Source organism: Lagopus leucura, unplaced genomic scaffold (assembly GCF_019238085.1).
Source record: "Lagopus leucura isolate 7727_CA_CO unplaced genomic scaffold, USGS_WTPT01 Super-Scaffold_1, whole genome shotgun sequence".
In the NCBI taxonomy this organism is placed as follows: domain Eukaryota; kingdom Metazoa; phylum Chordata; class Aves; order Galliformes; family Phasianidae; genus Lagopus; species Lagopus leucura.
In genome coordinates, this window is record NW_024962250.1 from 852,658 (window position 1) to 875,818 (window position 23,161).

The 23,161-nt window shown below is 42.6% G+C and overlaps 1 protein-coding gene across 6 annotated transcripts in view; it reads left to right on the top strand.

The window, feature by feature from the left end:
• ANO1 (anoctamin 1) overlaps nt 1-23,161 on the top strand; it is a 72,371-nt gene that overhangs the window by 30,401 nt on the left and 18,809 nt on the right. For 4 of the 6 annotated variants that reach the window (XM_042867303.1, XM_042866873.1, XM_042866961.1 and 1 more), the window contains exons 2-13: nt 1,850-2,028; nt 3,801-4,124; nt 5,893-5,991; nt 7,082-7,233; nt 8,337-8,391; nt 9,958-10,009; nt 12,529-12,594; nt 13,093-13,148; nt 14,817-14,858; nt 17,967-18,031; nt 18,624-18,758; nt 20,071-20,231. In XM_042867303.1, coding sequence (XP_042723237.1) covers nt 1,921-2,028; nt 3,801-4,124; nt 5,893-5,991; nt 7,082-7,233; nt 8,337-8,391; nt 9,958-10,009; nt 12,529-12,594; nt 13,093-13,148; nt 14,817-14,858; nt 17,967-18,031; nt 18,624-18,758; nt 20,071-20,231 — 1,315 coding nt within the window. In that variant the 5' untranslated portion in view covers nt 1,850-1,920. The remainder of the gene's footprint in view (nt 1-1,849; nt 2,029-3,800; nt 4,125-5,892; nt 5,992-7,081; nt 7,234-8,336; nt 8,392-9,957; nt 10,010-12,528; nt 12,595-13,092; nt 13,149-14,816; nt 14,859-17,966; nt 18,032-18,623; nt 18,759-20,070; nt 20,232-23,161) is intronic. The other 2 variants (XM_042867135.1, XM_042867218.1) reach the window with 1 other exon arrangement.

Here is a 23,161-nt window from a genome sequence, read left to right on the forward strand (position 1 = left end):
GAAAAAAAAAAAAAAAGAAATATGCAACTGATTACATATGTTTAAGTACTTGAGCGCTCATGGAGTTTGTGTGTGTGCAGGTGTATGCTGGGGAAAAACAGAGCAGAGATGTGTAGGGAATTGTTATCATCGTGCTAGTTGCTCCCATTAGACACCTGATTTTTTGTGTGCATTTCTATATTAGTCCATAAAAAAATTATTTGAATATTACAAATTGTTGTTCAAGTGATTTACTGAGTTTGAGGATCCTGTCCCAAGACCAAAGGAGTGAGCTAGGAGATGACTATTTCAGAATTCTAAAGGAAAGCCAAGGATAGCAGCACGTATGTGCAGAGATATGGGTGCTACGTGCTGTACGTATGAAATACATGAGGATAATTGCTGCTTGAGCTCTGTGCAAAGGTTATGGTGTTAATTGGTCAGGAGTGGGGAGGATGTGGATACCAGACATCAGATCTGAACACTGCAGTTCCTAAGAATGCCTTAACAACACAGGGAAAATGTGGAGCTTGTTGAATGTTGCTTGGGACAGCAGATTTCCTAAGTACAGAAACTGAAATGAAGATCCATAAACTTATGGGAATTGCTATTTCCAGAGAAGCATGACTGATGGTTCCAGAGAAACCTGGCCTTCTTACCCAGTGATCTTCTCTTTATAACTGATAAGCCCAAGAAGCACCACATCTTCATCCTGTGGTGCAGGTGTTGCCCATATTAACTGCTGTCCAGGTGCAGATCTTGCATTTGACTTACCTGAGCTTCATGAGGCTGCATTTCTTCAGCCTGTCGAGAGCCATGAGGTGGCATCCCTACTCTGCACCTTATCAGATGTTCTGCATCCCATGCCTTCAGCAAACCTGATGGGGAATGCAAACTCCCCTGCCTTCCTTGCCACGCAACCCCTGAAGCTCCATCACATTCAGACAGAGCATTGGGTGTAGAGCAGCATTCCCTTAGGCTAAGAAATAGCTGGCTAGAATGTGATGTTTTTCATCACCTCATCCTATAGTCAGTAGGTAGAAAGTGAGCATTTCTCTAAGGGGCTACTTCTGTCTTAGGCTCGGAGGCACTGTGTATGGCTTTGGCTGATCCCTGTTCCAGAGGCAGAGCACAGACTGCAGCAACAGATTTGTGCAGCCTAGCTGCTAGAATGTGCTCCTCTGCATGTTTTTCTTGTTTGTCTTTGGGGGAAAGTTAATTTAGTATCCTCTCAAGGCTAAATTCTAAAATTCTTGCTTTATCTTTGCTCCTTAGACAAGCAAATCCTGCCCCCAAGGGGTTTGGAAAAAGGCATTGCTCTGCAATATTTTGCTTCAGTGTCAAAGTGAATCAAATCTTGGAAAACTTTGCCTTCCATTGCATGTATAAAAGTACATATGCATGTATCAATGTACAAATGCAAGCAGCAGTTTGTTTTTCAAGAGTTAGCTGGTGGTTCCATTTGTAGTGAAATTTATACGTTAAATCCTTTAGCCTGCTGTAGAGTTAAATACTAAGTAGGAACACTGAGGGTGCCTGGCAGAGTAGGGCGGGGTAAACCTGATATTCAGAAGTCCACATGAGTCGGAACAGTTCATCACATTCTATGCAGTACGTGTGTACCTGAGGGAAAGTACACCTAGTTGGTGTGACAGCACCATGGTGGGGATGTCGGGGAGCGTTCCTCAAAGGAGAAGGTTGAGCTCAGGGCCATGGGCTTCCAAACCAAAGCAAGGGGGGGTGGGAGCCCTGCGGTGAGGCTCATTGGCAGCCGAGGGCAGGAACAGGATACGTCTCAGCTGGGGTGGCTCTGGGAGGAGCAAGTGTTGGGATTAAAGTGTCTTGATGAAGTTGTTCCTTTTCCTTTCAGACGCAGACAGTGATTTTCATGGGGTGGATTTTCTGCCTGACGACCTCAGTGACGTTCCAGACGAGACAGGCATGAGGGTGAACAAGAAATACTCCTGCCTGCCTGCTGAGGAGAAGGGGATCCACATCATCAACATCCGAGCTATTGAGGATATAGGATATGACCAGCATGAAAGCACAGTGAGTAAAGGACTTGCCAGATATGCAGCAGCTGGCACACTGTGCTTCTTTCCTTACCTTATTCCCAAATGTTCCCTTTCGTTGGAGGCTCTGACTGTCTTCCCCTTCCCTTTCAAGGGTGCAGAGGAGGCTGCTGCCAGCCACAGCACCTGCTTGTTTGGTGGGGTTGGTGCTTGGGTGTGTGGGCTGGCAAAGGGAAACAAGGGATCCTTTTTTTAACTCCTAGCCTAAAAAGGGGTTGGTTATTCTCAGAGTAATCTGTCAGTAAGGCTGTGGCAACCTTTAAATCTCTGCCCACGCTGAGCAGAAGTTCCAAAATTGCATGTGAAAACTACTGTTAGCGGAGGTAACGTTAAACAGTTTGTAACACACAGCAGAGGTTTCTTCCCCATTGTCAGATTTCTAGTGTCATTAATTGTGCCTTGGTTAAAACTTTTTATCAGCAGTTTTAAAGGAAGTTAGTAACATAAATGCACAGGATTAGGAGCTGGTTGTGTTGTAAGCTCATAAAAGAAAGTTTATTCAGGTGAAGGCATGGAAGTAGAGTGAGCTGTGTAACAGACCTTGCTAGAGAAAGAGTCACCATAAAAGCAGTGCTTGATTCACTGTGTTTGTGCTTAACTGGAGTTGAATGTTGTGGAATGATTTTGTCAGGAATGTTTTGAAACCAAGATGCCCTTTCTTTGTCTCTTCTACAAGCAGAGGGACAGGGCCATGCGTGGTCTTAGCTGATGCACCTCTCTACCTTGGTGGCCTACAAGAATCTTGCAGTATTAAAGAACATCCTGCAAAGACTCTATTTACTTCTTTAAATCAGGACAACAGGCTTCTTTGGAGTCCTTTGGCTCATCCCTTTCAAAGTTCAGTAGAGGTACTCTTATCGTTAGGGAATGCGTTGAGGCTTTTGTATGCAGAATGCAGCAGGCTCTCCTACAAAGTCAGCCAGTCCTCAAGAGGGTCAATTTTTCAACAAGTTCAAGGAAAGGCAGAAATTAATATCTTTTAGTACTTTGGTATGTCTCTGTGGTTATCCTGTCCAGTTTTCAGGCAAATGTGTGAAAATAGGGCTGTGTTTTGAGACTTCTGTTTCTTGTGTCCTGCAGCACTGCACAGCCAACCTACGCAGTGTTAGTTTAAGGCAGAAATAAAGCCCATGCCACCCTCAGTTATGAGGCAGCCTGGGATTTGATAAGTGGGGAGAAGAGTGTTGAACTCAGCTAGCAAGGAGCCCGTTTCCCTGGCTGGAGTCCAGTATTGGCTGCCCTCGGCACCCAGCTGGCTCCCTTCAGTCTGTAGGGGGGCTGATCTCTTTCTCAGATGATACAAACTAGCAGCAACAGATAAAAGAAGCGAGAAATGTTTGCACATGATATCAATCTATCCGTCAGAATCAAAACACAGATGTCCCAGATGGAAGAGGACAGATGATCTTAGTGGCAATTAGCCCTCAGCAGAGACAACCAAAGCTACCCAGTAGCTGACTTATGAAGCAGTGTGCTGAGAATTAGATTAAATCCCAGTCATTTTATCTATTTACTTCGGGCCAATGAAATCCCAGCCGGCTATCAGGAAAATTGCAAGTGTTAACTTGCAAAATTGTTTTGAGTGAGTAGCATGTGGGGTCTCCGCCTGCAGGCTTGCTGCCTGAGGTTAGGTCTTGGCGTGCTCTTGGAAAGCAGTGCTTGATACCAGGCCATGATCTGCTTGGTGCCCATTTGACTGTGCACTAATTATTCTTCTCCTTCCCTCCACACCCCACTCCCTGCTTCCAGCTGTTGAACTCCCTATCCAAAAATCCAGATGCTGACTGCAAGTATGGACTCTACTTCCGAGATGGCAAGAGGAAAGTGGATTACATCCTGGTCTATCACTACAAGAAGTCTTCAGCAGGGAGGACGCTCACCAGGAGAGCCCTGCACAATGATGGAGGTGCCAAGAGCACCAGGCAGGACCCACTGCCTGGGAAGGGTGTGCAAATGGAGATGGGTGAGAGTGAGCCCCACACTGACTGCCACGAAGACGACAAGAGGTTTCGCAGGGAGGAGTATGAAGGGAACCTGGTGGAGGCTGGCCTGGAACTGGAACGTGATGAGGATGTAAGGAGCTGCTGTAGATGTGTAATGATAAGAAGGATAGCTGGCAGTAGATTTGGGGAGATCACAGAGTCACAGAACCAAAAGGGTTGGGAGGGACCTCTAGAGATCATTGAGTCCAGCCCCCTGCTAAAGCAGGTTTCCAACAGCAGGTAGCACAGGCAGGCATCTAGGTGGGTCTTGAATGCCACCAGGGAAGAAGAATCCACCACTCTCTGAGCAGCTTGTTCCAGTGCTCCATCACTCTGACAGTAAAGAAGTTCTTCCTTGTGTTAGCATGGAATTTCCTGTGTTACAATTTCTGCCCCTTGCCCTTGTTTTATTGCTACACTCGTCTGAAAGGAGTCCACCTACGTTGACTTGACTCATGCACTTTAGATATTTGTAAACAGTTATGAGATCCCCTCTCAGCCTTCTCTTCTCCAGTTGTGGCCTCACCAGTGCAGAAGGGAGGTTCACCAGGGCAACAGGCCGAACTTCTCAGCCATCACTCATGATGGCACGTGCCTTGCTGCCACACAGCTTGCTGATGTGTTATCATAGCTAGAGGCGAGGCTTAGATTGGCTGTAAACAGCAATCAGAGGTTGATGGATTGATGGTATGCCTTGGGTTGGGTCCACTGGTAATTCTGGCTCTGATGAAGAATATCTGATGCAGACAGTAAAATTTTCGTACCTTGGTGCAGCCTCTGGAGAACTGTGTTTGTGCAAGGTGTTCTGCTAAATACTCTGGTTCAAGCATGTAGCTCTGGGTTGCAGTTTTGCTCTTTCCATTCTCAGATGTGAACATTACAGCCTTTCACCTGTACCCTGAAAACAGCATACTCTATTAAAAGACCATTAGACTGCATGAAAAGTGATGTCTGTGAAGTACTGCCAATGTGTGATTAGTAGAAATAGCCACAGTCATATTAATTTCAAAGAAAGCTATTACAATTAACTGATCCAACCAATATGCCTGAAATCTCCATGACAGAGGTTGAGTGTTTGTGTTGGTTTTATTTACTGGATGCAACAGTTGACACATTAAACACCTAGAACAGCGATCAGTGTTAAATAAATAAACCTGCCACCCCTAATTCACAAATAACAGGTGAGGCTTATGGTACAGTGTGAGAAATCTTCCAATTCTCTGTGCCTGTGTGAAAATATGAATTGCTTTGTGTCAGGTTGTTGTAGCGAGTAGTTTTGCTCACTTGTTCATTAAGTCACTAAAATGCTCTTCAAGGAAGTAAATTCAAGGGTGGCTTGGAAATGATGGCTGATTGGAAGGCTGGCAGTTAGTTATGTCCTCTGGGTAGTCAGTGGGTTTCTGGAAGGCAGGCTGGGAAAGGTAGCAGTCCCTTCACGCTGTGGGTTCCGAGCAGCTCCTGTGAGGCAGCAAGAACTCCCCTCAGCTCCACTCCTTACAACACGTGGCATTTGGCCCTGTGCCTGTGAATCAAATTTACCTGGCTTAGCCTATATTTGTGTCCGTAGCCATTAGCTTTTATTTCCCAAACAGTTTTTATCTTTTTATCTGTTTAACCTAATGGTAATTGTTCTGGAAGACAATAGCATTTCTGAGTCACGTTTTATATCAGCTCAGCGCAGAGAGGTACCCAGTGATTGTCCTGTTGTTAGAAACTGGTCAGCTCAAACAAATGAGGTGATAGTGTTGGCTGTAATGGGCTTTTCTCTAAATGTAAATGGAACACAAGGGGGAGAATACTTAATTTCCTCTCACCAGTAACTTTTTCTCTTGCTTTTTTTTTTTTTTTTTTTTTTTAAGACTAAGATCCACGGGGTTGGATTTGTAAAAATCCACGCGCCATGGAATGTATTGTGTCGAGAGGCAGAGTTTCTTAAGCTCAAGATGCCAACAAAAAAAGTAAGCCCAATTTTCCTGTTTTTTCTTTTTTTCTTGGTGTTTTGTTCCCCCATCCATGTTGGAAGGCATTCTTTAAATACATGCTCATTGCACCTTTCAAATATACTTTTATTCCCATAAGCATTTATAAAATAGTGAACTAACCTGCACAGCCTGGCAAGGAGAACGGTGACCCCCTGGCACTTAGTGTGAAAAATGGGAGGATCACAAAATTTCTTGCCTGGGACAACAGAAAGAACAAGTGGAAGCAGCGATGGAAATCATGAACTTGTGGTTCCCGCCGTTGTCTGTGTGCAATACGAATGATTTTATGCAGTGCCTTACCCTCCCAATGTGTTTTAAAGGAGGTTGATAATGAAATGTGGTTGTACGTTTTGGTGGTTTCTTTCTCACCCAAAAGGTTGGGCTGCTTAAAAATGAATGTACTACTTTGCACACAGTAGTCTAACTGGGTTTAGGTGGCTACTTACATATATCATCAGTCATGCTTTGCAGGAGTTGGGACTACTCTACCACAAAGTAAATTACCTCTCAGAATATTTGAAATGTCATTAAAGATGTGACGGTGTATTTTCATCATGAGCTAAATTCTAAGTCATCTGTGATAGATTGCTACCTGCTCAGTGAGAGTAGCTTAGAGATGGATTAATATTTAAACATGCTAAGTGCATGTCCCAGACTGCGAAGGGAAGTCTGTAATGGAGAAAGAGACACTCTCAAAGCTTAGCATCATTTATTACAAAACTAAAGCTACACCTTTGGTTTGGATTTTATATCAATCCCCATTATTGCCTCACTTACTGCTGATTTTAGTCAGAAGCGTAATTAGATAAAAAGAGAGCTGCAGTAGAATAGTGGCTTCAATGTTAGGGAATTAAAGTATCTTCAATAATCTTTGATTACATGGAAGAGGAGAAAATCCTGAAAGCTGCAGGATATTGAGAGAAAAGCCCCTGGTGCTGCAGGGTGAGCTGATCACTTCTGTCCATTACTTCTTTGTCCTGTTGCACTGAGGAAATTGTACCTGTGAGTGCATCTCTGTGAACCAGAAAACTATGAAGCTTTACTGTTCTTTTGTTTTCCCCCTCAGATGTATCAAATCAATCAGACCCATGGTCTTCTGAAAAAGATCAACTCAGTAATTCAGAAGATAACGGAGCCCATCCAGCCCAAGGTGGCTGAGCACAAACTGCAGACGGTGAAGCGCCTTTCCTACCCCTTCTCCAGGGAGAAGCAGCACTTGTAAGTGACCACGGTGCCAGCAGGTCTGGGCTGCTCTGGTAGTGGCTGAAAAGGAAATGAATGTCAAACAAAACTTATAATGTCATTTACAACAGTCTTTTTCCGTGTAAAATGAAAATGCTTAGTAAGATTGTACGGGCAGAGTTGTGGATTGATAATGATAAAGATAATTCCAATCTTGTGGTATGGGCAGCTCACGTGTACTGCAAATCAGGTCTTGTCTTGTAAGTGATACGAAGCCAGTGGACTGGTAAGAGTAGCTATAGACGTGGGTGGAGGGAAAAAATCATAAGGTGGGGCCTAGCCAGAGTTTCATTTGCCTTGGATTGCTTTGCTGCTGCTCTTCCTTGGCCAGCATCCCAGAGGCAAAGCTTTGAAGAGTGTGTTTATGTGCGTGCCAGCTGGAACAAATACCAGTCCCAGGAAAGGATTTCTTCACTCTAGATACAACATTATTTTAATTTTTTTTTTTAAATAAAGGGATGTGGGACACTAATGGAGCCATGTATTAGATTCACATGCCTGATAGTGGGGCCAGTAGATGTATGTGATGTTTGATGTGTTCTTAGGCTTGCAGCTATTATATTTATATATGTACTGCATGTAGGATGCTCCTGCAGCAAAGGGAACTGATAGCTCAGAGAAAGCCCAGAAGGTGCTCCTTAGCTTGTGCTTGGAAATGCCTTATGATACTTGCAGAGGTGGCTGTCTTCAGTGAGACCAAGGCATTTACTGAAGGAGACTTAGGCATTTGCTGAATGAGAGAAACCAGAGTGCTCTTACAGGTTTTGCGGGTATGGCCCAATTATAAAGATTATTAGGAGAAAGAAACCTAAGGCCTGTAGCAGTCAGGAATTCAATTAGATGAGCACCAACAGCCTCTTTTGTGTGGAAAATGCTATAAATACATAAAGCATGTCTTTAAAATGCAAGAGTTGGACTTTCTTTTTAACGAGATTTCCACAAGCTACCCTTTAATGTTAGCTATGAGAGAACCCCAGGAGAAAAGAAAATACTGAAGGGGTCAACAAGACCAGGAAATTACTGTGTTTTGTTTTGTTTTTTTTTTTTAACATAATGGCTTCCTTCTGATCTTTTAACAGATTTGATTTGTCTGACAGAGATTCCTTCTTTGACAGCAAAACAAGAAGCACTATAGTAAGTACTGTCTATAAATAATTTATGGCAGATAGTGCCTTCATCCTGGTGTTAATAGCCCCTTTGCTGGTTTTAGTACAAAGCCTATTGCAAGTTTGTCCCTTTGTACCTAAGGCCAGAGATCACCTGTGACATTAATTATTTATCCAGTAAATGTTTCCAGCTTTAGCTTGTACAATAAACTGTGTTTGATGCTAACAGATTGCTGCCTTTTGGACAATGATTTGGATCTTATTTTTGGTTCATGGTGTAAGTGAAACATGATTTCTTCATAGGCACATCACCAGGAGGGAACAGATTTCTGCGTTGTGCCTATCGGTCCCAAACTATACATTGCTCTATTGCAACTCTGCAGCTCCCTTACAGAAGTGAAGGCTAAAGCAGGAATAAGATATCACAAACTACATCTGAGTAATATCTTGTGACTCAGAACATGAAATAGAAAAGGGAGAAAGTGCTCCTCTATAGTCAGATATTGAAGGGATATTAAAAGTAGAGCCTATATGGCATCCAGGCCTGTGCTAAGCAGCAGTTGCAGCAACAATTCTGCAAAGCATGATGCTGATTTCTTGCCTACCTTCCCTAAGGCTCCTAAATAACACCAGGCATATAGCAGTAATGCTGATTCTGTGTTGCTTCATTTGAAATCCCTGCAAATAACCTGGTAATAAAAGGTAGATTGAGCAGTGTGCGGCATCATCTTATGCTGCATGCATTTCTCTTTGTATCCTTGTTTCTTAAAGTTCTCTCCTGCCTTTCCCATATGTATTTTTAAACCACAGTGCAAATATTGACCCTCCCACTTACAGCAAAATGAACAGGAATCCAGTCACTCCCTGCGAGACTTTGGTGAACAGAAAAAGCTGAAGAGCTTGAACTTATTAAAAAACAAAACAAAAAAAAATCAAATTATGTAACTAGCCATCTCTCTGTGACAGCTCTTTAACCTGTGGGGGTGAAGGGCAGTGCTGGGCAGAGGGGCAGCCTCAGGTGTTCCTCGTGACCTGGCAGGCAGCAATTGTGCTGCTTGCCCCTGCAGAGCTGCCAATGGTTATGTGCAAAAATGCAGGTTGACCTCCCCTGCCATCCTGACTCCACGCCAGCATGGAAAGGTTATTTGACAATACGTGAGAATAAAACATAGAATGAATATGTCTGTTTTGACACCAGGCTCTGAAAGGTTAAGGTCAGACTGTTTCTTTTACCTGTTTTTGGATAGCTGCCACACGTGTGCAAGCTCGTGAGGCTGGAGGCAGCAGTGTCTGCAGGTCACTGCAGAGCATGAGCAGCAAGGAGGGGAGGCCTGACAGCAGGGAAATGTAATCCTGTCCCCTTCAAATAAGCAGCAGTAACTGGCCAGTGAGCTGAGCCTTCCTCTCTTGTATTATTAACTGTGTAAGGAAGTCTTGAAACTCTGATGTGCTGAGCGGGACAATTTTTATTAACGAATAATGACTTCACCAGTGTCTTTGTTCTGCCAATACTTGTATCTGAGCTGTGCACAGAAAGACTGTGCTTTTTGCTGGCAGTATCCCAAGTAAGCATTTCTTTTTTTTACTTCTACAGGTTTACGAAATTCTGAAAAGAACAACATGTACCAAAGCAAAATATAGCATGGGTAAGGAACTTTATTGAGATTTAAGATCAATAATGTTTTCAGATATTGAAAATAATGGCAAGCTGTAACTGGCTGTGGAGTTTTGTTTTTTGTCCTGTTCTCTGATTTGATGTATGTGGATGTAAGTGTTTTATTTGGAAATATAATTACCGTAGCTATTTGGAATTTTTTTCAAATGTGAATCTATAGATTCAACTCTAAATGAGGCATGAGCATGTAGGCCCTTCGTATGTTAGTTATGACCTTTATGGCAGGGCTGGAAGGTGATCTAGAGCTAGGGGTGACAAAAGTTCTGCAGTTCAGTTTATCGCCCATGGTAGTGGATGAGAACATTACCATGCACTTCCATAACTGCCCTGAAACCTGTGGGCCACTGCATTCGCTTTGCAAGGACTTGAGTGGAGTGGTGAGTGCCCAAATCACTGTTATGAGTAGAAGTGAGTTTAACCTGAGGCCAGCCCTTCCCTTGGCCCTCATGGCAGGTGTGGGTAAAGTTCATGCTGCCACAGCCAATGGTTTTTAGGATTTCACCTAAATCTGGTTTTCTTAAGAAATAAATTCCTGATGTGAGTAAATATGAATTCAAGCACTGTAAGGCAGAAGTGGTAGATAGCTATCTGGGGAATCAAAAATAAAAATGGTAAACCAAACTATATAAGATGAAAGGCTGTATTCTCTCATATCCTGTTGCTTCAGCAGATGACAAATAGAAACATATTTGGATGAGGAAAAAACGCATGAATGTGGGAGAAGGTATTTGATAACTGTTGAAGTCTGTTATAGCGTTTATTTACCTACAAGCAGCTAAGTAAAACAATGGGAACTTGAATTACAGGTAGTTCTGTTCAATATTGACCCATCAGCTGCTTAGAAATCCATCAAATAATAAAGAACAATTATACAAGAAACAATTACCATGCTTGGATTTTTCTGTTGAAGTAACAGCATACAATGTATAATTGTGGAGTCCTTGTATACACTAAATTTTCTTGGGGTTCAGCCAGTATTAACAGAAGTTTTGTTTCCCTGTAGCATGGGAAATCCAAGTTAATTTCTGACTTTCAGGACCCTTTTTTGAGTCTGATGCCAGATCGTTTTACTGGAAGTTATGTACATGCACTCTTGAAGGGAGAGGACCATGTAGTTTGAGTTCTTGCCTTAGAGTTGGTTGCTCACTTGATTATTTTTTATTTTTTTATTTTTTATTTATCAAAAAATGGTAAACTGGTTAGAGATTAGCTGAATAGGGCAGAGGCTAAAGGAAGGTAAACAGTTAGGATTCCTGGATTGTTCTTCTTCAATAGACTGGCAAGGTCACAAAGTATACCCAATGAAAATGTCATTAGGCCCGCACATCCGAGGATGTAATCAGTATAACTCAATCGGGTTCTTTGTGTTACGGCGCTGGAATGCTGGGTTACAACCCAGCAAAGGTTGCAGATGGATTTGAGTAAACACAGATAATGCTGCAACACTTTTATCCAGCTGGAAAAGGGCAGCAGCACAGCGAACACTGCACTCTTTGTTATTCATTTTGCAAATTTGTGAAAATGTGAACCTATCATAACTGTTAAATGCTGGTATGTGGTATTATGTAGCTCTTTTGTATCACTGCCCTAAAAGGATAATTTATCCATTCCCTAGTTGGTTGTGCTAGAAGTGTGGAAACATTTGCAGGCAACTTATTGCACTGCATAATTTTAAATATGACTTGGAAAATAATGATACTACGGGATACTAAATGCTCCTGGAGCAGTTTCTCCAGCTAGTGCTATTGTATTATTGAAGTTGAAAAACTCTTACTTTAAGAACAATCAAAAACAGCTCCTGAACCTGCAGTGATTGCTTCCTGGTTCATACTCGCTGTCCCACACTAGGTAGCAATGAGTGGATGGTCAACCCAGAGCATGCTATAGCATGTAATTTTTCTGCTTTTTTTTTTAAAAAAAAAATTTTTGAGTTCTTTTGAATTCTCCACAGTGCCATAGGTTTTTTTTTTTGTTTAGCCTTGCACAAAGAGAACTGCTTGGCTTTGCACCGACTGACCCAAAGTAGCTCTGGTTCCACAGCCGAGACCAGTTGGTTGAATCACCAGCCGTAACTTCATGAATAACATGGCACGCTCAGATGTGGGCACCCCTCCATCACTGGCAGCAGCTGTCTGAATGGCAGCAGGGTGTGAGAGGCTGTGTGCACACTCAAGGGCCATGGTTTGGCCAAGAGACCTGTGGGAGGGAGCACTACGAAATCATAAAGGCTGGAAAGATCACTAAGATCACTTAGTCCAACCATCGTCCCATACTTGTGACCACTCTAAACCGTGTCCCTCAATGGATGTGCCCTTCAGCCCTGTGCTCGCGCCTTCCCCAGTTCAGCCTCGCTGCGCTCCTGCCATGGTGAGGTAGCAGTACCGCACCCGAGAGGGAAAAACCTGCCCTTTGTGCCCCATGCATTTTGTAGATGAAGCATTAAGTGCTTTCAGGCTCATGCATCTAACTAATAAACGGATGTGTAAACAGGGAAAGGAGAGGGAAGAAAGAAGGAAACTGCCCTTTTAAATAAAAGACGAAAATGTGGTAAATATGGTAAGTATTACGCCAAGGTCTTTGCAAAGGCTTTCCCTACAATTTCTCTAATCAATCTGAAATCTAAATTCAAAGCTCTGTGTGTATGGTGAGTGTGTATGTGTGTTCCTTTATACCATCAATTGCAACCATATTCTTTTTGTGATCAAACCTTCTGCTACATGCTTTCAAATCTGCAGGCTTGCCCTTAAATCAAACTGACTTTTCAGAAAATGTAATTTATTATAATGACTAATTTCAAGTCATTGGCTTCTAATTCTTGATTCTCAAATATATATGACTTCTTCTTGCTCTCTGCAGTTTTCCATTTCATAAAATGAGTCATGTTTAATAACCTATATGATTAAAAATGAAAGCACGTGGAAAGGAATGAGATGGCAGAAAAATCATTAGCTGACCAAATTGCTGTTATTTTGAGGGAAACCTCCAGGAAGCATGATGAAGTGGGACTGTCTAGCCTCAAAATTGTAAATAACTGTTATGTCTTTATTTTTCAAGGGATAACCAGCCTGCTTGCCAATGGAGTTTACAGTGCTGCATATCCTTTGCATGATGTAAGTGATCTTGGAATGTATTTTCCATGTCTACTGTCTGACACCAAGCAGTTTTTAATATGTAATTCATTAATGGCATCATCCCAAACATTGATGCTTGGGAGCACAACTTCCTGCTTGCTTGTGTGATGACTGTAGTCATTTCTGCAGGCTGTGTCCATCACTGTGCCCACTATTAATGAATTTCTCCCCTCTGTCCTACTTCTGGTGATCCTAAGTGATGTCTTTCATGAGATGTTCAAGTGTGCTAAGCCATAATGTTCACTGGGATAGAGAGGATTAGGGGGAGGTGGGGAATTTAGGTGGTGCCCATGCATGAGCTGGGGATCTTCATACTGTCAAGGTGAGTGATGTCAAACCTAAACGTGCTGGGAAGAGCCTGATGGATGGCTGTCAAAGTGGCAAAGGGACTGATGCACCTCTCCTTTGAGAAGAGGTTGAGAGAGCTAAGACTGCTCCGCCTAGAGCAGAGGACGCTCGGGGGATCTCATAAATGTGTCAGAATACCCAAAGGAAGGGTGCATAGATGATGGAGCCAGGCTCTGCTCATTGTTGCCCAGTGGGCAGAAACTGGAGCACAGGAGGTTCTCTCTGACCATCAGACAGCACTTCTGTGTTGGGTGTGTGATGGCATACATTTCTTAGAGATGTTATAGACTTTCCTGAGAGATCTTCAGAAACTGCATGGACATAGTCCTGGGTACTCTGCTCAGGGTATCCCTGCTGGAGCAGGGGTTGGACCAGATGGTTGGACCCCTCTGACCCCAACCGTTCTGTGATTCTGTGAGGCAGAGGCACACAGCAGCTGGGTGCTGGTGATACCTTCCCTTGGAAGTTCATGGCATGGCTAAAACTGTCAAACACAATCAGCCTTGTCCTCAGCCAGCCTTGCAAAAAGGCCTAGTGGATGTCAAGAGGACATCACAGAAATACTGCTCATGATGGGCTGGCTGCGTAAGAGTCTAGAGACTGCCAAGCCCAGTGCAGGCTGCCCCATGGGGAACGTGTGAATGAAGCATGCTGTCTTAGTTTTCTGTCCTGTTTGCTGTGTCTCCAGTGTTTTATCTCCGGGTAACAGCAATCACAACAGGCCCGTTGCCTGCCTGATACTTATCGTGAACATTAGGCACTCGTAAGCTATAGTGATATCACTTAAAAATTCAGAACAGTTAAATAAACTTCTCTGCATGTACTGGCCCCACTTCTTTAGATAACTGCTGATGGGCTCTGTTTTAAGTAATTTATTTACTGTCTTCATTTACTCCTTTATCATACTTAAAAATAGCTCCACAGATCTAATCAGCCCTGAATGTTTGGAGACTTTGGGTACAGATCGGCTATCTCAGCTGCTCTCTCCTCTGTCAAGTGGCCTGAGGTGAACCCCAAACACCACGGAAATACCGCATCCTTTCCCTTGACATTTTTAGGCCACCTTTATCACTTATTCATTTCTTTTTCCCCAGTGATGGACACCATTACTCTTTCTTAATGTGCCCGATGACAAGAGACAAAGTGTGCTATGACAAATGAACTCCTAAAATGCAACATTATTTTACAGATTGCTTTTCTGGTTTTGATGCATTAAGCAAGAGGGATCCATGGGCGTGCAGGAAGCATAGCAGCTCTGGGCGTGACTCACTGAATGACATGAGTTTTCTTTCTTTAAAGGGCGACTATGAAGGTGAAAACGTCGAACCCAATGACAGAAAAGTAAGTGGATATAAGGGGGTTGACAGACTTATGAAAGTCCCAGCCTGAAGTTACCTGCTGGAATCTGGGCATCGCCCAGATTTCGCACACCATATCACAAAAATGCCATGCAGTAGAAGCATGTGAATACTTTCTAACATTTCAGTTTGCCTTCATGTGGAGCTCAGTATGGCTATGTATGAAATGCCAGCTTAGTAACAGTGCACTTCTTACCACATTAGTACTGAGAGCATTTAGACACAACACCTAAAGTTAGGGTGCTGCAACTTCAGGTCTGAATGAGAGAATATGCTCAACTATCTTCAGATATCCATACCCAGCACAAACCCTGCTTTGTGCCACAGCCAACCATGCAAAATTCATTGCAGTCTCTTGGATTAATGTGCTGCTACTCTGGAGCATGGGGTTAGAATCAGGCCCAAAAAGTGGGCATGTCAGCTAATGGGAAGGATAGAGACTGGCTCATTCCTCATAAACACTCAATTTTTATTTCCATTTAAGCTTTAATATGAAGCACATCCAGAGGTGGTCCTATTGGGTGTATACTGATTACTGTATCATTTTCTGCATAAGCCTGCAGTTTAAATTGTTTTTAGTGTATGTATACTGAAAAAAAAAAAAAACATGTTTAGTAACCATTCTGAGGGAATACTTCTCATAAAAAAATGCAAATTTCCCTACATTTTGCAGAAATGTCAGTTTCTTAAATTTGGAGTGGAATTTCTGCACACTGGTGACCATGCTCCTTTAGAGCACATCAGCTCACTATCAGTGTGTCAAAAGAGAGCTTGGGCCTGCTCCTGAACTCTCTGCTTCATGAGAGGAGTTAATGAATTTGATTGCCACGTAATTTGGGCTGCTAGACTGCCTGCCTTTGCCTTCCAACTTGTTTCACAGCCACATTTCCATGAGGAAAAGCGTGGTTAAGGGTGTAGAAGTGGGTTCAAACCCTTAATGTTGGCCTTATGAAAATAGGTATCCAAAATTAGAGGTTTGCTGGGCCTAACATGCAAATGAGTCATCAGGAGACAGCTACTGTTAATTTCCAACCCCTTCTTCTCCCCATTGATTTGTGTTAAAAATACCGCATGCTTACCATTTCATCGTTGAGAAATACACCCCTGAAAAATGATGAAACATGGATGAAAGTCCATGTTTTGTAAATCAGCTGGATTACCGTCTTCACTACTAGCCTCACAGATGCACTTATTTCACAAGTTCACTGTCTGTTTTGAAATGTTTACCTTGGCTCTTGGCTTCTAATTTCTTCAAATAATCTCTTGGTGTGCTTTGGCACATCTCTTCTGGTTTCTTGAAGCTTTCTTTAATCTAATCCGGTGCTAGGCCAGACTGTGCCTTTCTTACAACAAAATTAAATTTGAGGCATAGAAATGAAGTAAATATTTAGGGATAGCTCACTGATCTTCTATAATCATGTCTTTGAAGCTACGCTTTGAATATCAAGCTGATAAATGTCAAGATAAATGAGATAATTCATTTGTACTTTAACTGCAAACTTGGTTTGAAGCAGCATACAAAAGTGAAAAATGACACAGATGCAAAATCTCCTTCATTTAGTGTTTCCTGATAGGCTTGGCCAGATTAGCATACTGAGGAATCATCTCATTTCCAGCACTAACTTATCTTATTAAAAGGAAAAAAAAAAAAAAAGAAGTTTCAGCTGGTACACATGAATGTTGAATTGTCTGAATCATTGCATGTTTCCCGAGCACAGGCAGCAGAGCTGAAACTCTTGGAAAAATGGTTGAAAGAAACCTGCAGTAGAATGAAAAATCACATACGCAAGAATGCTGATCTTTAATAAAAACCTGCCTTTCAGGTTTCACTTTCTGCCCTTATGGTTGTAAGGAAACTAGTAAAGATGAATTATTTTCAGGAAAGAGGGGAAAATCCATAGTCCACTTTTATTTTTGACATCACATTTCCATGGAAGGAAAGTCATAATTTTGAGTGATTCAGAAGCACAATGGAGCAGTTCAACTTGGAAGATCTGACCAATGATTTGGCAGGAGAATTGCTAACTGCTCTGGAAACCCTGTTGGCTCTGCACTGTGATGCTTGAGATAGGGCAATCTGTGGGCAGTGGCTGGAATGCCCAACCTGCCCGGCCTGCTTTGCTTCAAGGAGCATGGCTGCATGTGCCAAGCTTCTCCTGCCACAGGCATAGAGCCTATAGACTTGAGCAGTGGCATCCTGCTTGGGCTGCTCCCCTAGGAAGTGGTCTCAGAAATGACCAACAGATTATCTCCTTGAAATATTAGTTATTTGTTCGGTAATGTATTCCCTATCTCTTTTAACTTGATTAAACCAAGGAGACAAGCTGAAAAGGAAGGCATGAATTCTAAAGTATGTGTAGACAGGCTGGTTCCCTCATCCCAGGAAAAGCAGGCTGGTACAAGTAGCCAGTGAGAACAGTTCTTTTTATCCAGTGTGTATTAGACACATTGATTTCTTGCTCAATCTGTTAGGTGAACTAAAAATTAGATCAGAGAAGCACTGTTGATATATTTTACAAAGTAAAAGAGAAGTTGAAGGTCTCAGAGGAGCCTGTTTTTATGAGAGATTCAATTTTATAAATCATTAATAGGGATCATTGTTCTTCTTGGCCTGTATCCTAACCGAAAGGATGAGAGGAAATCATCACATACTTGTAGTTTATAGCTGAGCATCTCTTAAATGTGGGTTTCAAGGCAGCTCTGCGCAGCTCCTCTTGATGAACACTGAATATTGGTGCAGTGGAAACAAACCCACTAATGCTTGTTTTCTCTGTCTTGTTAACTCAAAGCATGTTCATCTTTTCTATATGTACTGCTAAATTCCTTCTGCAGGTCATAAAATCAGGACTGCTCTCCCCATCTCTGCTGTAGTTATCCATCAATCCCATTGCTGAAGAGCCTTTTAATGTACTAGAATTCATCACTGCATTATAGCATGCCAGATCATCAAATTTGCTTTTAATACTTAATGCAGACCATGTATATTGGCAGATCTGAGTTATGTGTTGAAACCACAAAGCATGAGCACTGCAAAGGAGAAATCTGCCCTGCATGTTGGGATTCAGCTTTCACCTTCCTTTCTCTTTTACAGCTCCTGTGTGAGGAGTGGGCAAGCTATGGAGTGTTCTATAAGTACCAGCCCATTGATCTGGTGAGGTGAGAGCCAGCCCTGAGGGCATGTTCTTGCACTGCAGCCATGCCTGCCAGTGCCCTGCAGTGCTTTGTTCCTGTGGAGCCACCCCATAATGCTCCCAAGGACGTGCAGCTGTTTATGTTTGCATCTCTGTGTCAAGCAGGAGTCCCTGCATATACATCTCCAGCCACCACGATGGAAGCCAGGGGAGCTAGGGTGGGCAGGGAGGAGGTTTGTGTGGGTTTTCAGTACTTTCTGTGTGTTTCATTCACTCTTGGTAAGAGCAGAGACTCTCTGGAGTAACTGTGCTACAGAAAATGAGGGGCTTTGGTAAGAGGAATAGCTCTCAGAACATCCAGAGATATCAACTTATACAGCAGAAACACAGGAAAACAATGTTCAGTTGGACTAACTGGCTTTTATGGTGCCTGCATCACTGGATTAACTCCATGCATGAAAAAGAGAGTCCTCTGAGGAAAACATTCCCACAGGTCATTGGATCTTACTTTCTCCATGTTTAATCCAGCTGTGATTCATAATTTTAGCCACGTTATATTTTAAGAAATAGGAAACATTTTTTCCTCTCTCTTTTTAAAAATCTTTAATGTTTTTCAGAAAATACTTTGGAGAGAAGATTGGACTATATTTTGCCTGGCTGGGAGTTTATACACAAATGCTTATTCCAGCTTCCATTGTAGGGATTATCGTTTTCCTATATGGCTGTGCAACTGTGGATGAGAACATACCAAGGTAAAAGCAAATAAAAAAAAATAAGCAACAGATGTTTCTATCATTTGGGGCAATTAGAATTTCAAAATAAAATGTTACCTGCGTAGATGCTCTGTCACTAATAACTAGAGCAAGCACAGCTGAAAACTGTGGCTCCCATTTCTTGGGCTTTTCCTTGCCCCTCTTGCAGTGCCCTGTCTGTGTGTGCCATGGCATTCCCAGGTCTGGCTGCCAGCTGGCAGTGGCCAGAGTGCAGTGAGTGCTCTCTGTCCATGTTCCTCTTCACATCCTACATGTTTCATCCTTTGGGAGCTGTGTTTGAAGGGGGTGGGTGAGCTCCATGGGATGGGGGGGCTGCAGTCCCACAGGTTCGTGTTCCAGTAAGTGATGGAGATATACCGAGGGCTGAGTGTGGGCACCAGAACTGCAGCATGTCTTAAGATCATTAGCAGTTATTGTTAACGTTACTTTGTTGAGCTGTGCTGAATGTACTAAAATTAATTCTTGGCTGGGCGCTCAGGTGTGGGTTTTTTTTTCTAATGCAGATCATTATATGAAACTAACAAAAGGCTGCTGATGATAGGTTTTGGTGCTCCCTTCTTAAAATGCTGAAAAGCATATTGTGTGACATGAAGATAAATCAAGAATATGTATGTCTAAACTAAGCAATTGCAGTCAGATTAACAAAGTCGTGATGTCCCACTATTTTTAAATTTCAGTACGTTTTGTTATTATAATAATTATAAAGCCCTATGATTTTGCATTATTTGCCCCGCGTGCATCATCAGCTGTAGATGAAAATTACATAGTTTGTACAACAACCAAGAGCAGTGATTAACAAAGCAGATTAATGGATATCAGAAAATAGATTTCTTTTTCTTTTTTTTTTTGGTTAAGATTGCTTTGTACTGCTTCCAATAGTGGAAGAAAGTCAAAAACGTTACTATTGGTCGTGTGCAGATGGAGTGCAGAGAAATTAAATTTGTTGAACTCCAGTGTGTTGATCCTCAGCACTTCCCTTGTACTTTATCTGTTGCTGTGGTTAGTATTTTAAAATAAGTTTGTTTTGTTGTTTTTTTTTTTTTAACAATAATATTCTATAAAAGCAGAGTCTTTTGCATCTGCTATTTCAGCCCCTCCGTTAGCATGGGTTACGGATGAAGTTGCTGACTAGGCCAAGAGAGGGAAAGAATACAAGAGTAGCGTTTGGTGGTCCTACAGATCAGAAACAGATACTGTGCCGAGTAGAGTGGCCCATCAGAAATGACTGTCAGATCTTGGATGTTGAGCCATACTGACATTGCCTTTCATGTGTTGTATTGCTTCTTTGCAGTATGGAAATGTGTGACCAGAGAAACAATATCACCATGTGTCCCTTGTGTGACAGAACATGCAGTTACTGGAAGATGAGCTCCGCTTGTGCGACTGCTCGTGCAAGTCATCTGTTTGATAACCCTGCAACTGTCTTCTTCTCAGTCTTCATGGCTCTCTGGGGTAAGAAGATGTATGCCTTGATGTTAAGTTTTTAATTATTTAAGATATAACAGGAAGGAGCAGAAGAGATAAAGCAGTATATTTATACTCAGTTAATTATATTAAGGACTTCTCTTTCTTCCCCCTCCACCCCCGCCATGAAACTGCCACTCCCAGATTTATATTCTGGACTGAAAGCTAAAATTCAAGAAGTTGCTCAAGATGAATGTCAAATGAAATTGTTAAGCATCTGTCATAAAACTGCAGCATGGTATGTCAAAATTTCATTAACAAGATTGCATAGCTTGCCAAAAAAATCTATTTGCAAAGCCAGCTTCCACTTTAGAGCATTACGGAAGAAATGTATTGATGTACTTTGGGGTTGAGGGGAGGGCTCCATGGGGAAGTGTAATGGCCTTTAACGTCTCTGGACAAACCAACATTGATTCCTGAGCGTGTTCCGAGATGCAATTAAGTTTATCAGCAAGAAGACATCAAGCATGCAGACCATGAGCCGGGAATTGTGTCATAATAGGTACTTTTTCTAATGCTGGCTGGCCCTGTATTTGAGCAAGTGACTTAACCTTTCTTTTCTCATCTGTGGAATTTAGTTAAAAGCATTGTGAAATTTTTTGTGGGAAGAGTTACAGAGGGCTATATGAGCCATGGTCATCCTCGTGCCAGGCAATGGGGACCTGTCTAGATAGATAAATGGGAACGATGGGTCCAAAGCCCATGCTTGTAACTGGAATCCTGTACAGGGAGGCTACGTAGAACACTTCACTACCTTCAGCTGTGTAGTTTGACCAGCCTCATGGTTCCCAGTGTTGGTGAGAGAAATGCAAAAAGTTTGCTCTGGACTGATTTTTGTAGAAGCCAATGTAATTCCTCTTAGAGCAGTGTCGTCTTCACCAATGTCTTAATTTGAATTGCAGTAAGCTAAGGGCTGATGCTGAGAGCTCACTGCCTAGGAAAAGGGCTGTCCTGCAGAGGGATTTAAGGGCAGCAGGGAGTCAGGAGCACTGCAGGTACAAAGGAAAAGCTGGAGACCTTGGGAGGTTGAAATCACCGCAAGGAGGAGTGCCTGTGATCTTCAAGATCATCTGGCCATATAATGCACAGGGAGAAATGTGATACACCCCAAAGCTGGGTGCCGTGTCAGAGGCTTTAAATAGACTGATGTTCTCATGTGGAGAGTCAAGTATCAGTTTCGGTCTCTTTCACTTACTGTTATTGTGATCCCCACACAGGTATTGGCACATAATGCTCTGTTGTCCAAAGAGTAGGGCTGTTTGCCTCCTTTTCCTTAGCAAGAAACTCTGGATCCCTTCATGCACTTTTTACCTTCTGGGGCAAAGGCAGACATATTGGAAGAAGTCAGTTTCTGTGCTCTGTGCAAAATAAGGCTTAATTTCTGAAATAGTTTTGGAGTGGGATGTGAAATTCCTCAAGTTATTTTTAGGTCAGTGTAAAACTTGATTTTGGTGGAACATCATATAAAAAATGTTTCAATAATGTAATTTTGAATTTGAGATCAGGTTTTTCACAAGGTTGTGAATTTGCATTATTTTAAACTTCACTTTCAAAGATTTCTCAAAAAAAAAAATTTCTAAAGGGAACTAGAAATTTATTTCTTAAGGAAATAATATTAAGAGAAATTGATTCCCTCTATATGTAAGTATGTGTATATTCTGCAGTGCCATTTATGAGCACTTCTGCCTGAAAGGAGTTTTATTAGGCTTCTGTACAGTTGAAGAACTGAGGCAGATGGAATCTAAAACAGCAAAACGGCAGCAAAATGTCCTTAACATGGCAAGGAAATTACTCAAAGTTTGAGGGAATTCCTAAAAGAGCCATCTTGGCCAGGCTGTCTTTCTCTGATGTTGTTCATAGAAATGATAAATTTGGAAAGACCACCAAGATCACCTAGTCCGACTGCCAATTCATCCCCGCCATGTCCCTTAGTGCCACATCTCCATGTTTCCTGAACACCTCCAGGGATGGTGACTCCACCAGTTCGCTGGGCCAGTATTACAGAGTTCTGGAGAATTCTGCTTCCGTGAGAGTTTGAGCAGCTGTAGGACTGACCCATGCCTGCCACAGGTTCAACATTACACGTGAGCCTTGGTCTAGTGCTGTTCTCCAAAACAGCTGGCACTCCTTGGCCAGCCCGGAAGCTTACCTGGTGTTAAGTGATACTGGCTTACTTCCAAAGGCGTGAAGCTGTGGTCTTAAATGGCATGAAAACCTCACAGGATCTAGATAAGATCATTTGGATAATAACCTCTGGGAAGCGTTGAGCTCTGTGTACACTGATGGGCCCAGATGAGGTATGAAAATGCAGAGGTATGAAAATGCAGAGGTATGTGTGGAGAAGTGGCTGTGCTCAACTACTGCAGCATACCTGGCACATTCGCTCACTGCTTTGAAATGAACTGGCTGCATTTCAGATGCAGTATTTTCATTTTGCATCTTTGTAAGGCAGTACCACGAAACAGCTCCTAGCAGCAGTATTAAACAACGTGTCATTCATTGTCCATATTCCTCACTGTGGATGGAGACTACAGGCTGCAGGACAGGAGCCCCAGCAGCAAGAGATGTGATCTCTGGGACCCTGACATGCTCTCTTAAGAAACAGTTACATGGTATGGGTACAGTGACGAGGCTCAGCCAAAAGACTGGCAGGTTGAAGTTACTGTTGGAATACCAAGAACAGAGCCAGGTTCTGGACCTGATGGTGTCCTCCTCTCTGTGTTCAGCTCTCTTGCCCTTTCCCTGCCTCTGTTTTTCCTGAACAAGAGGGCAAATGTTTGTGAGCACATCTGTTAATGCTCACTGCGGGAAGCTCCCCTGGGAACACCACTTCTGGGTAGTCTTGCCTCTTTCATAATCGCTTATTTATCATACAGTGCTGGTGTATTCCCAGCATCTAAATACATCCTCTGAGAACT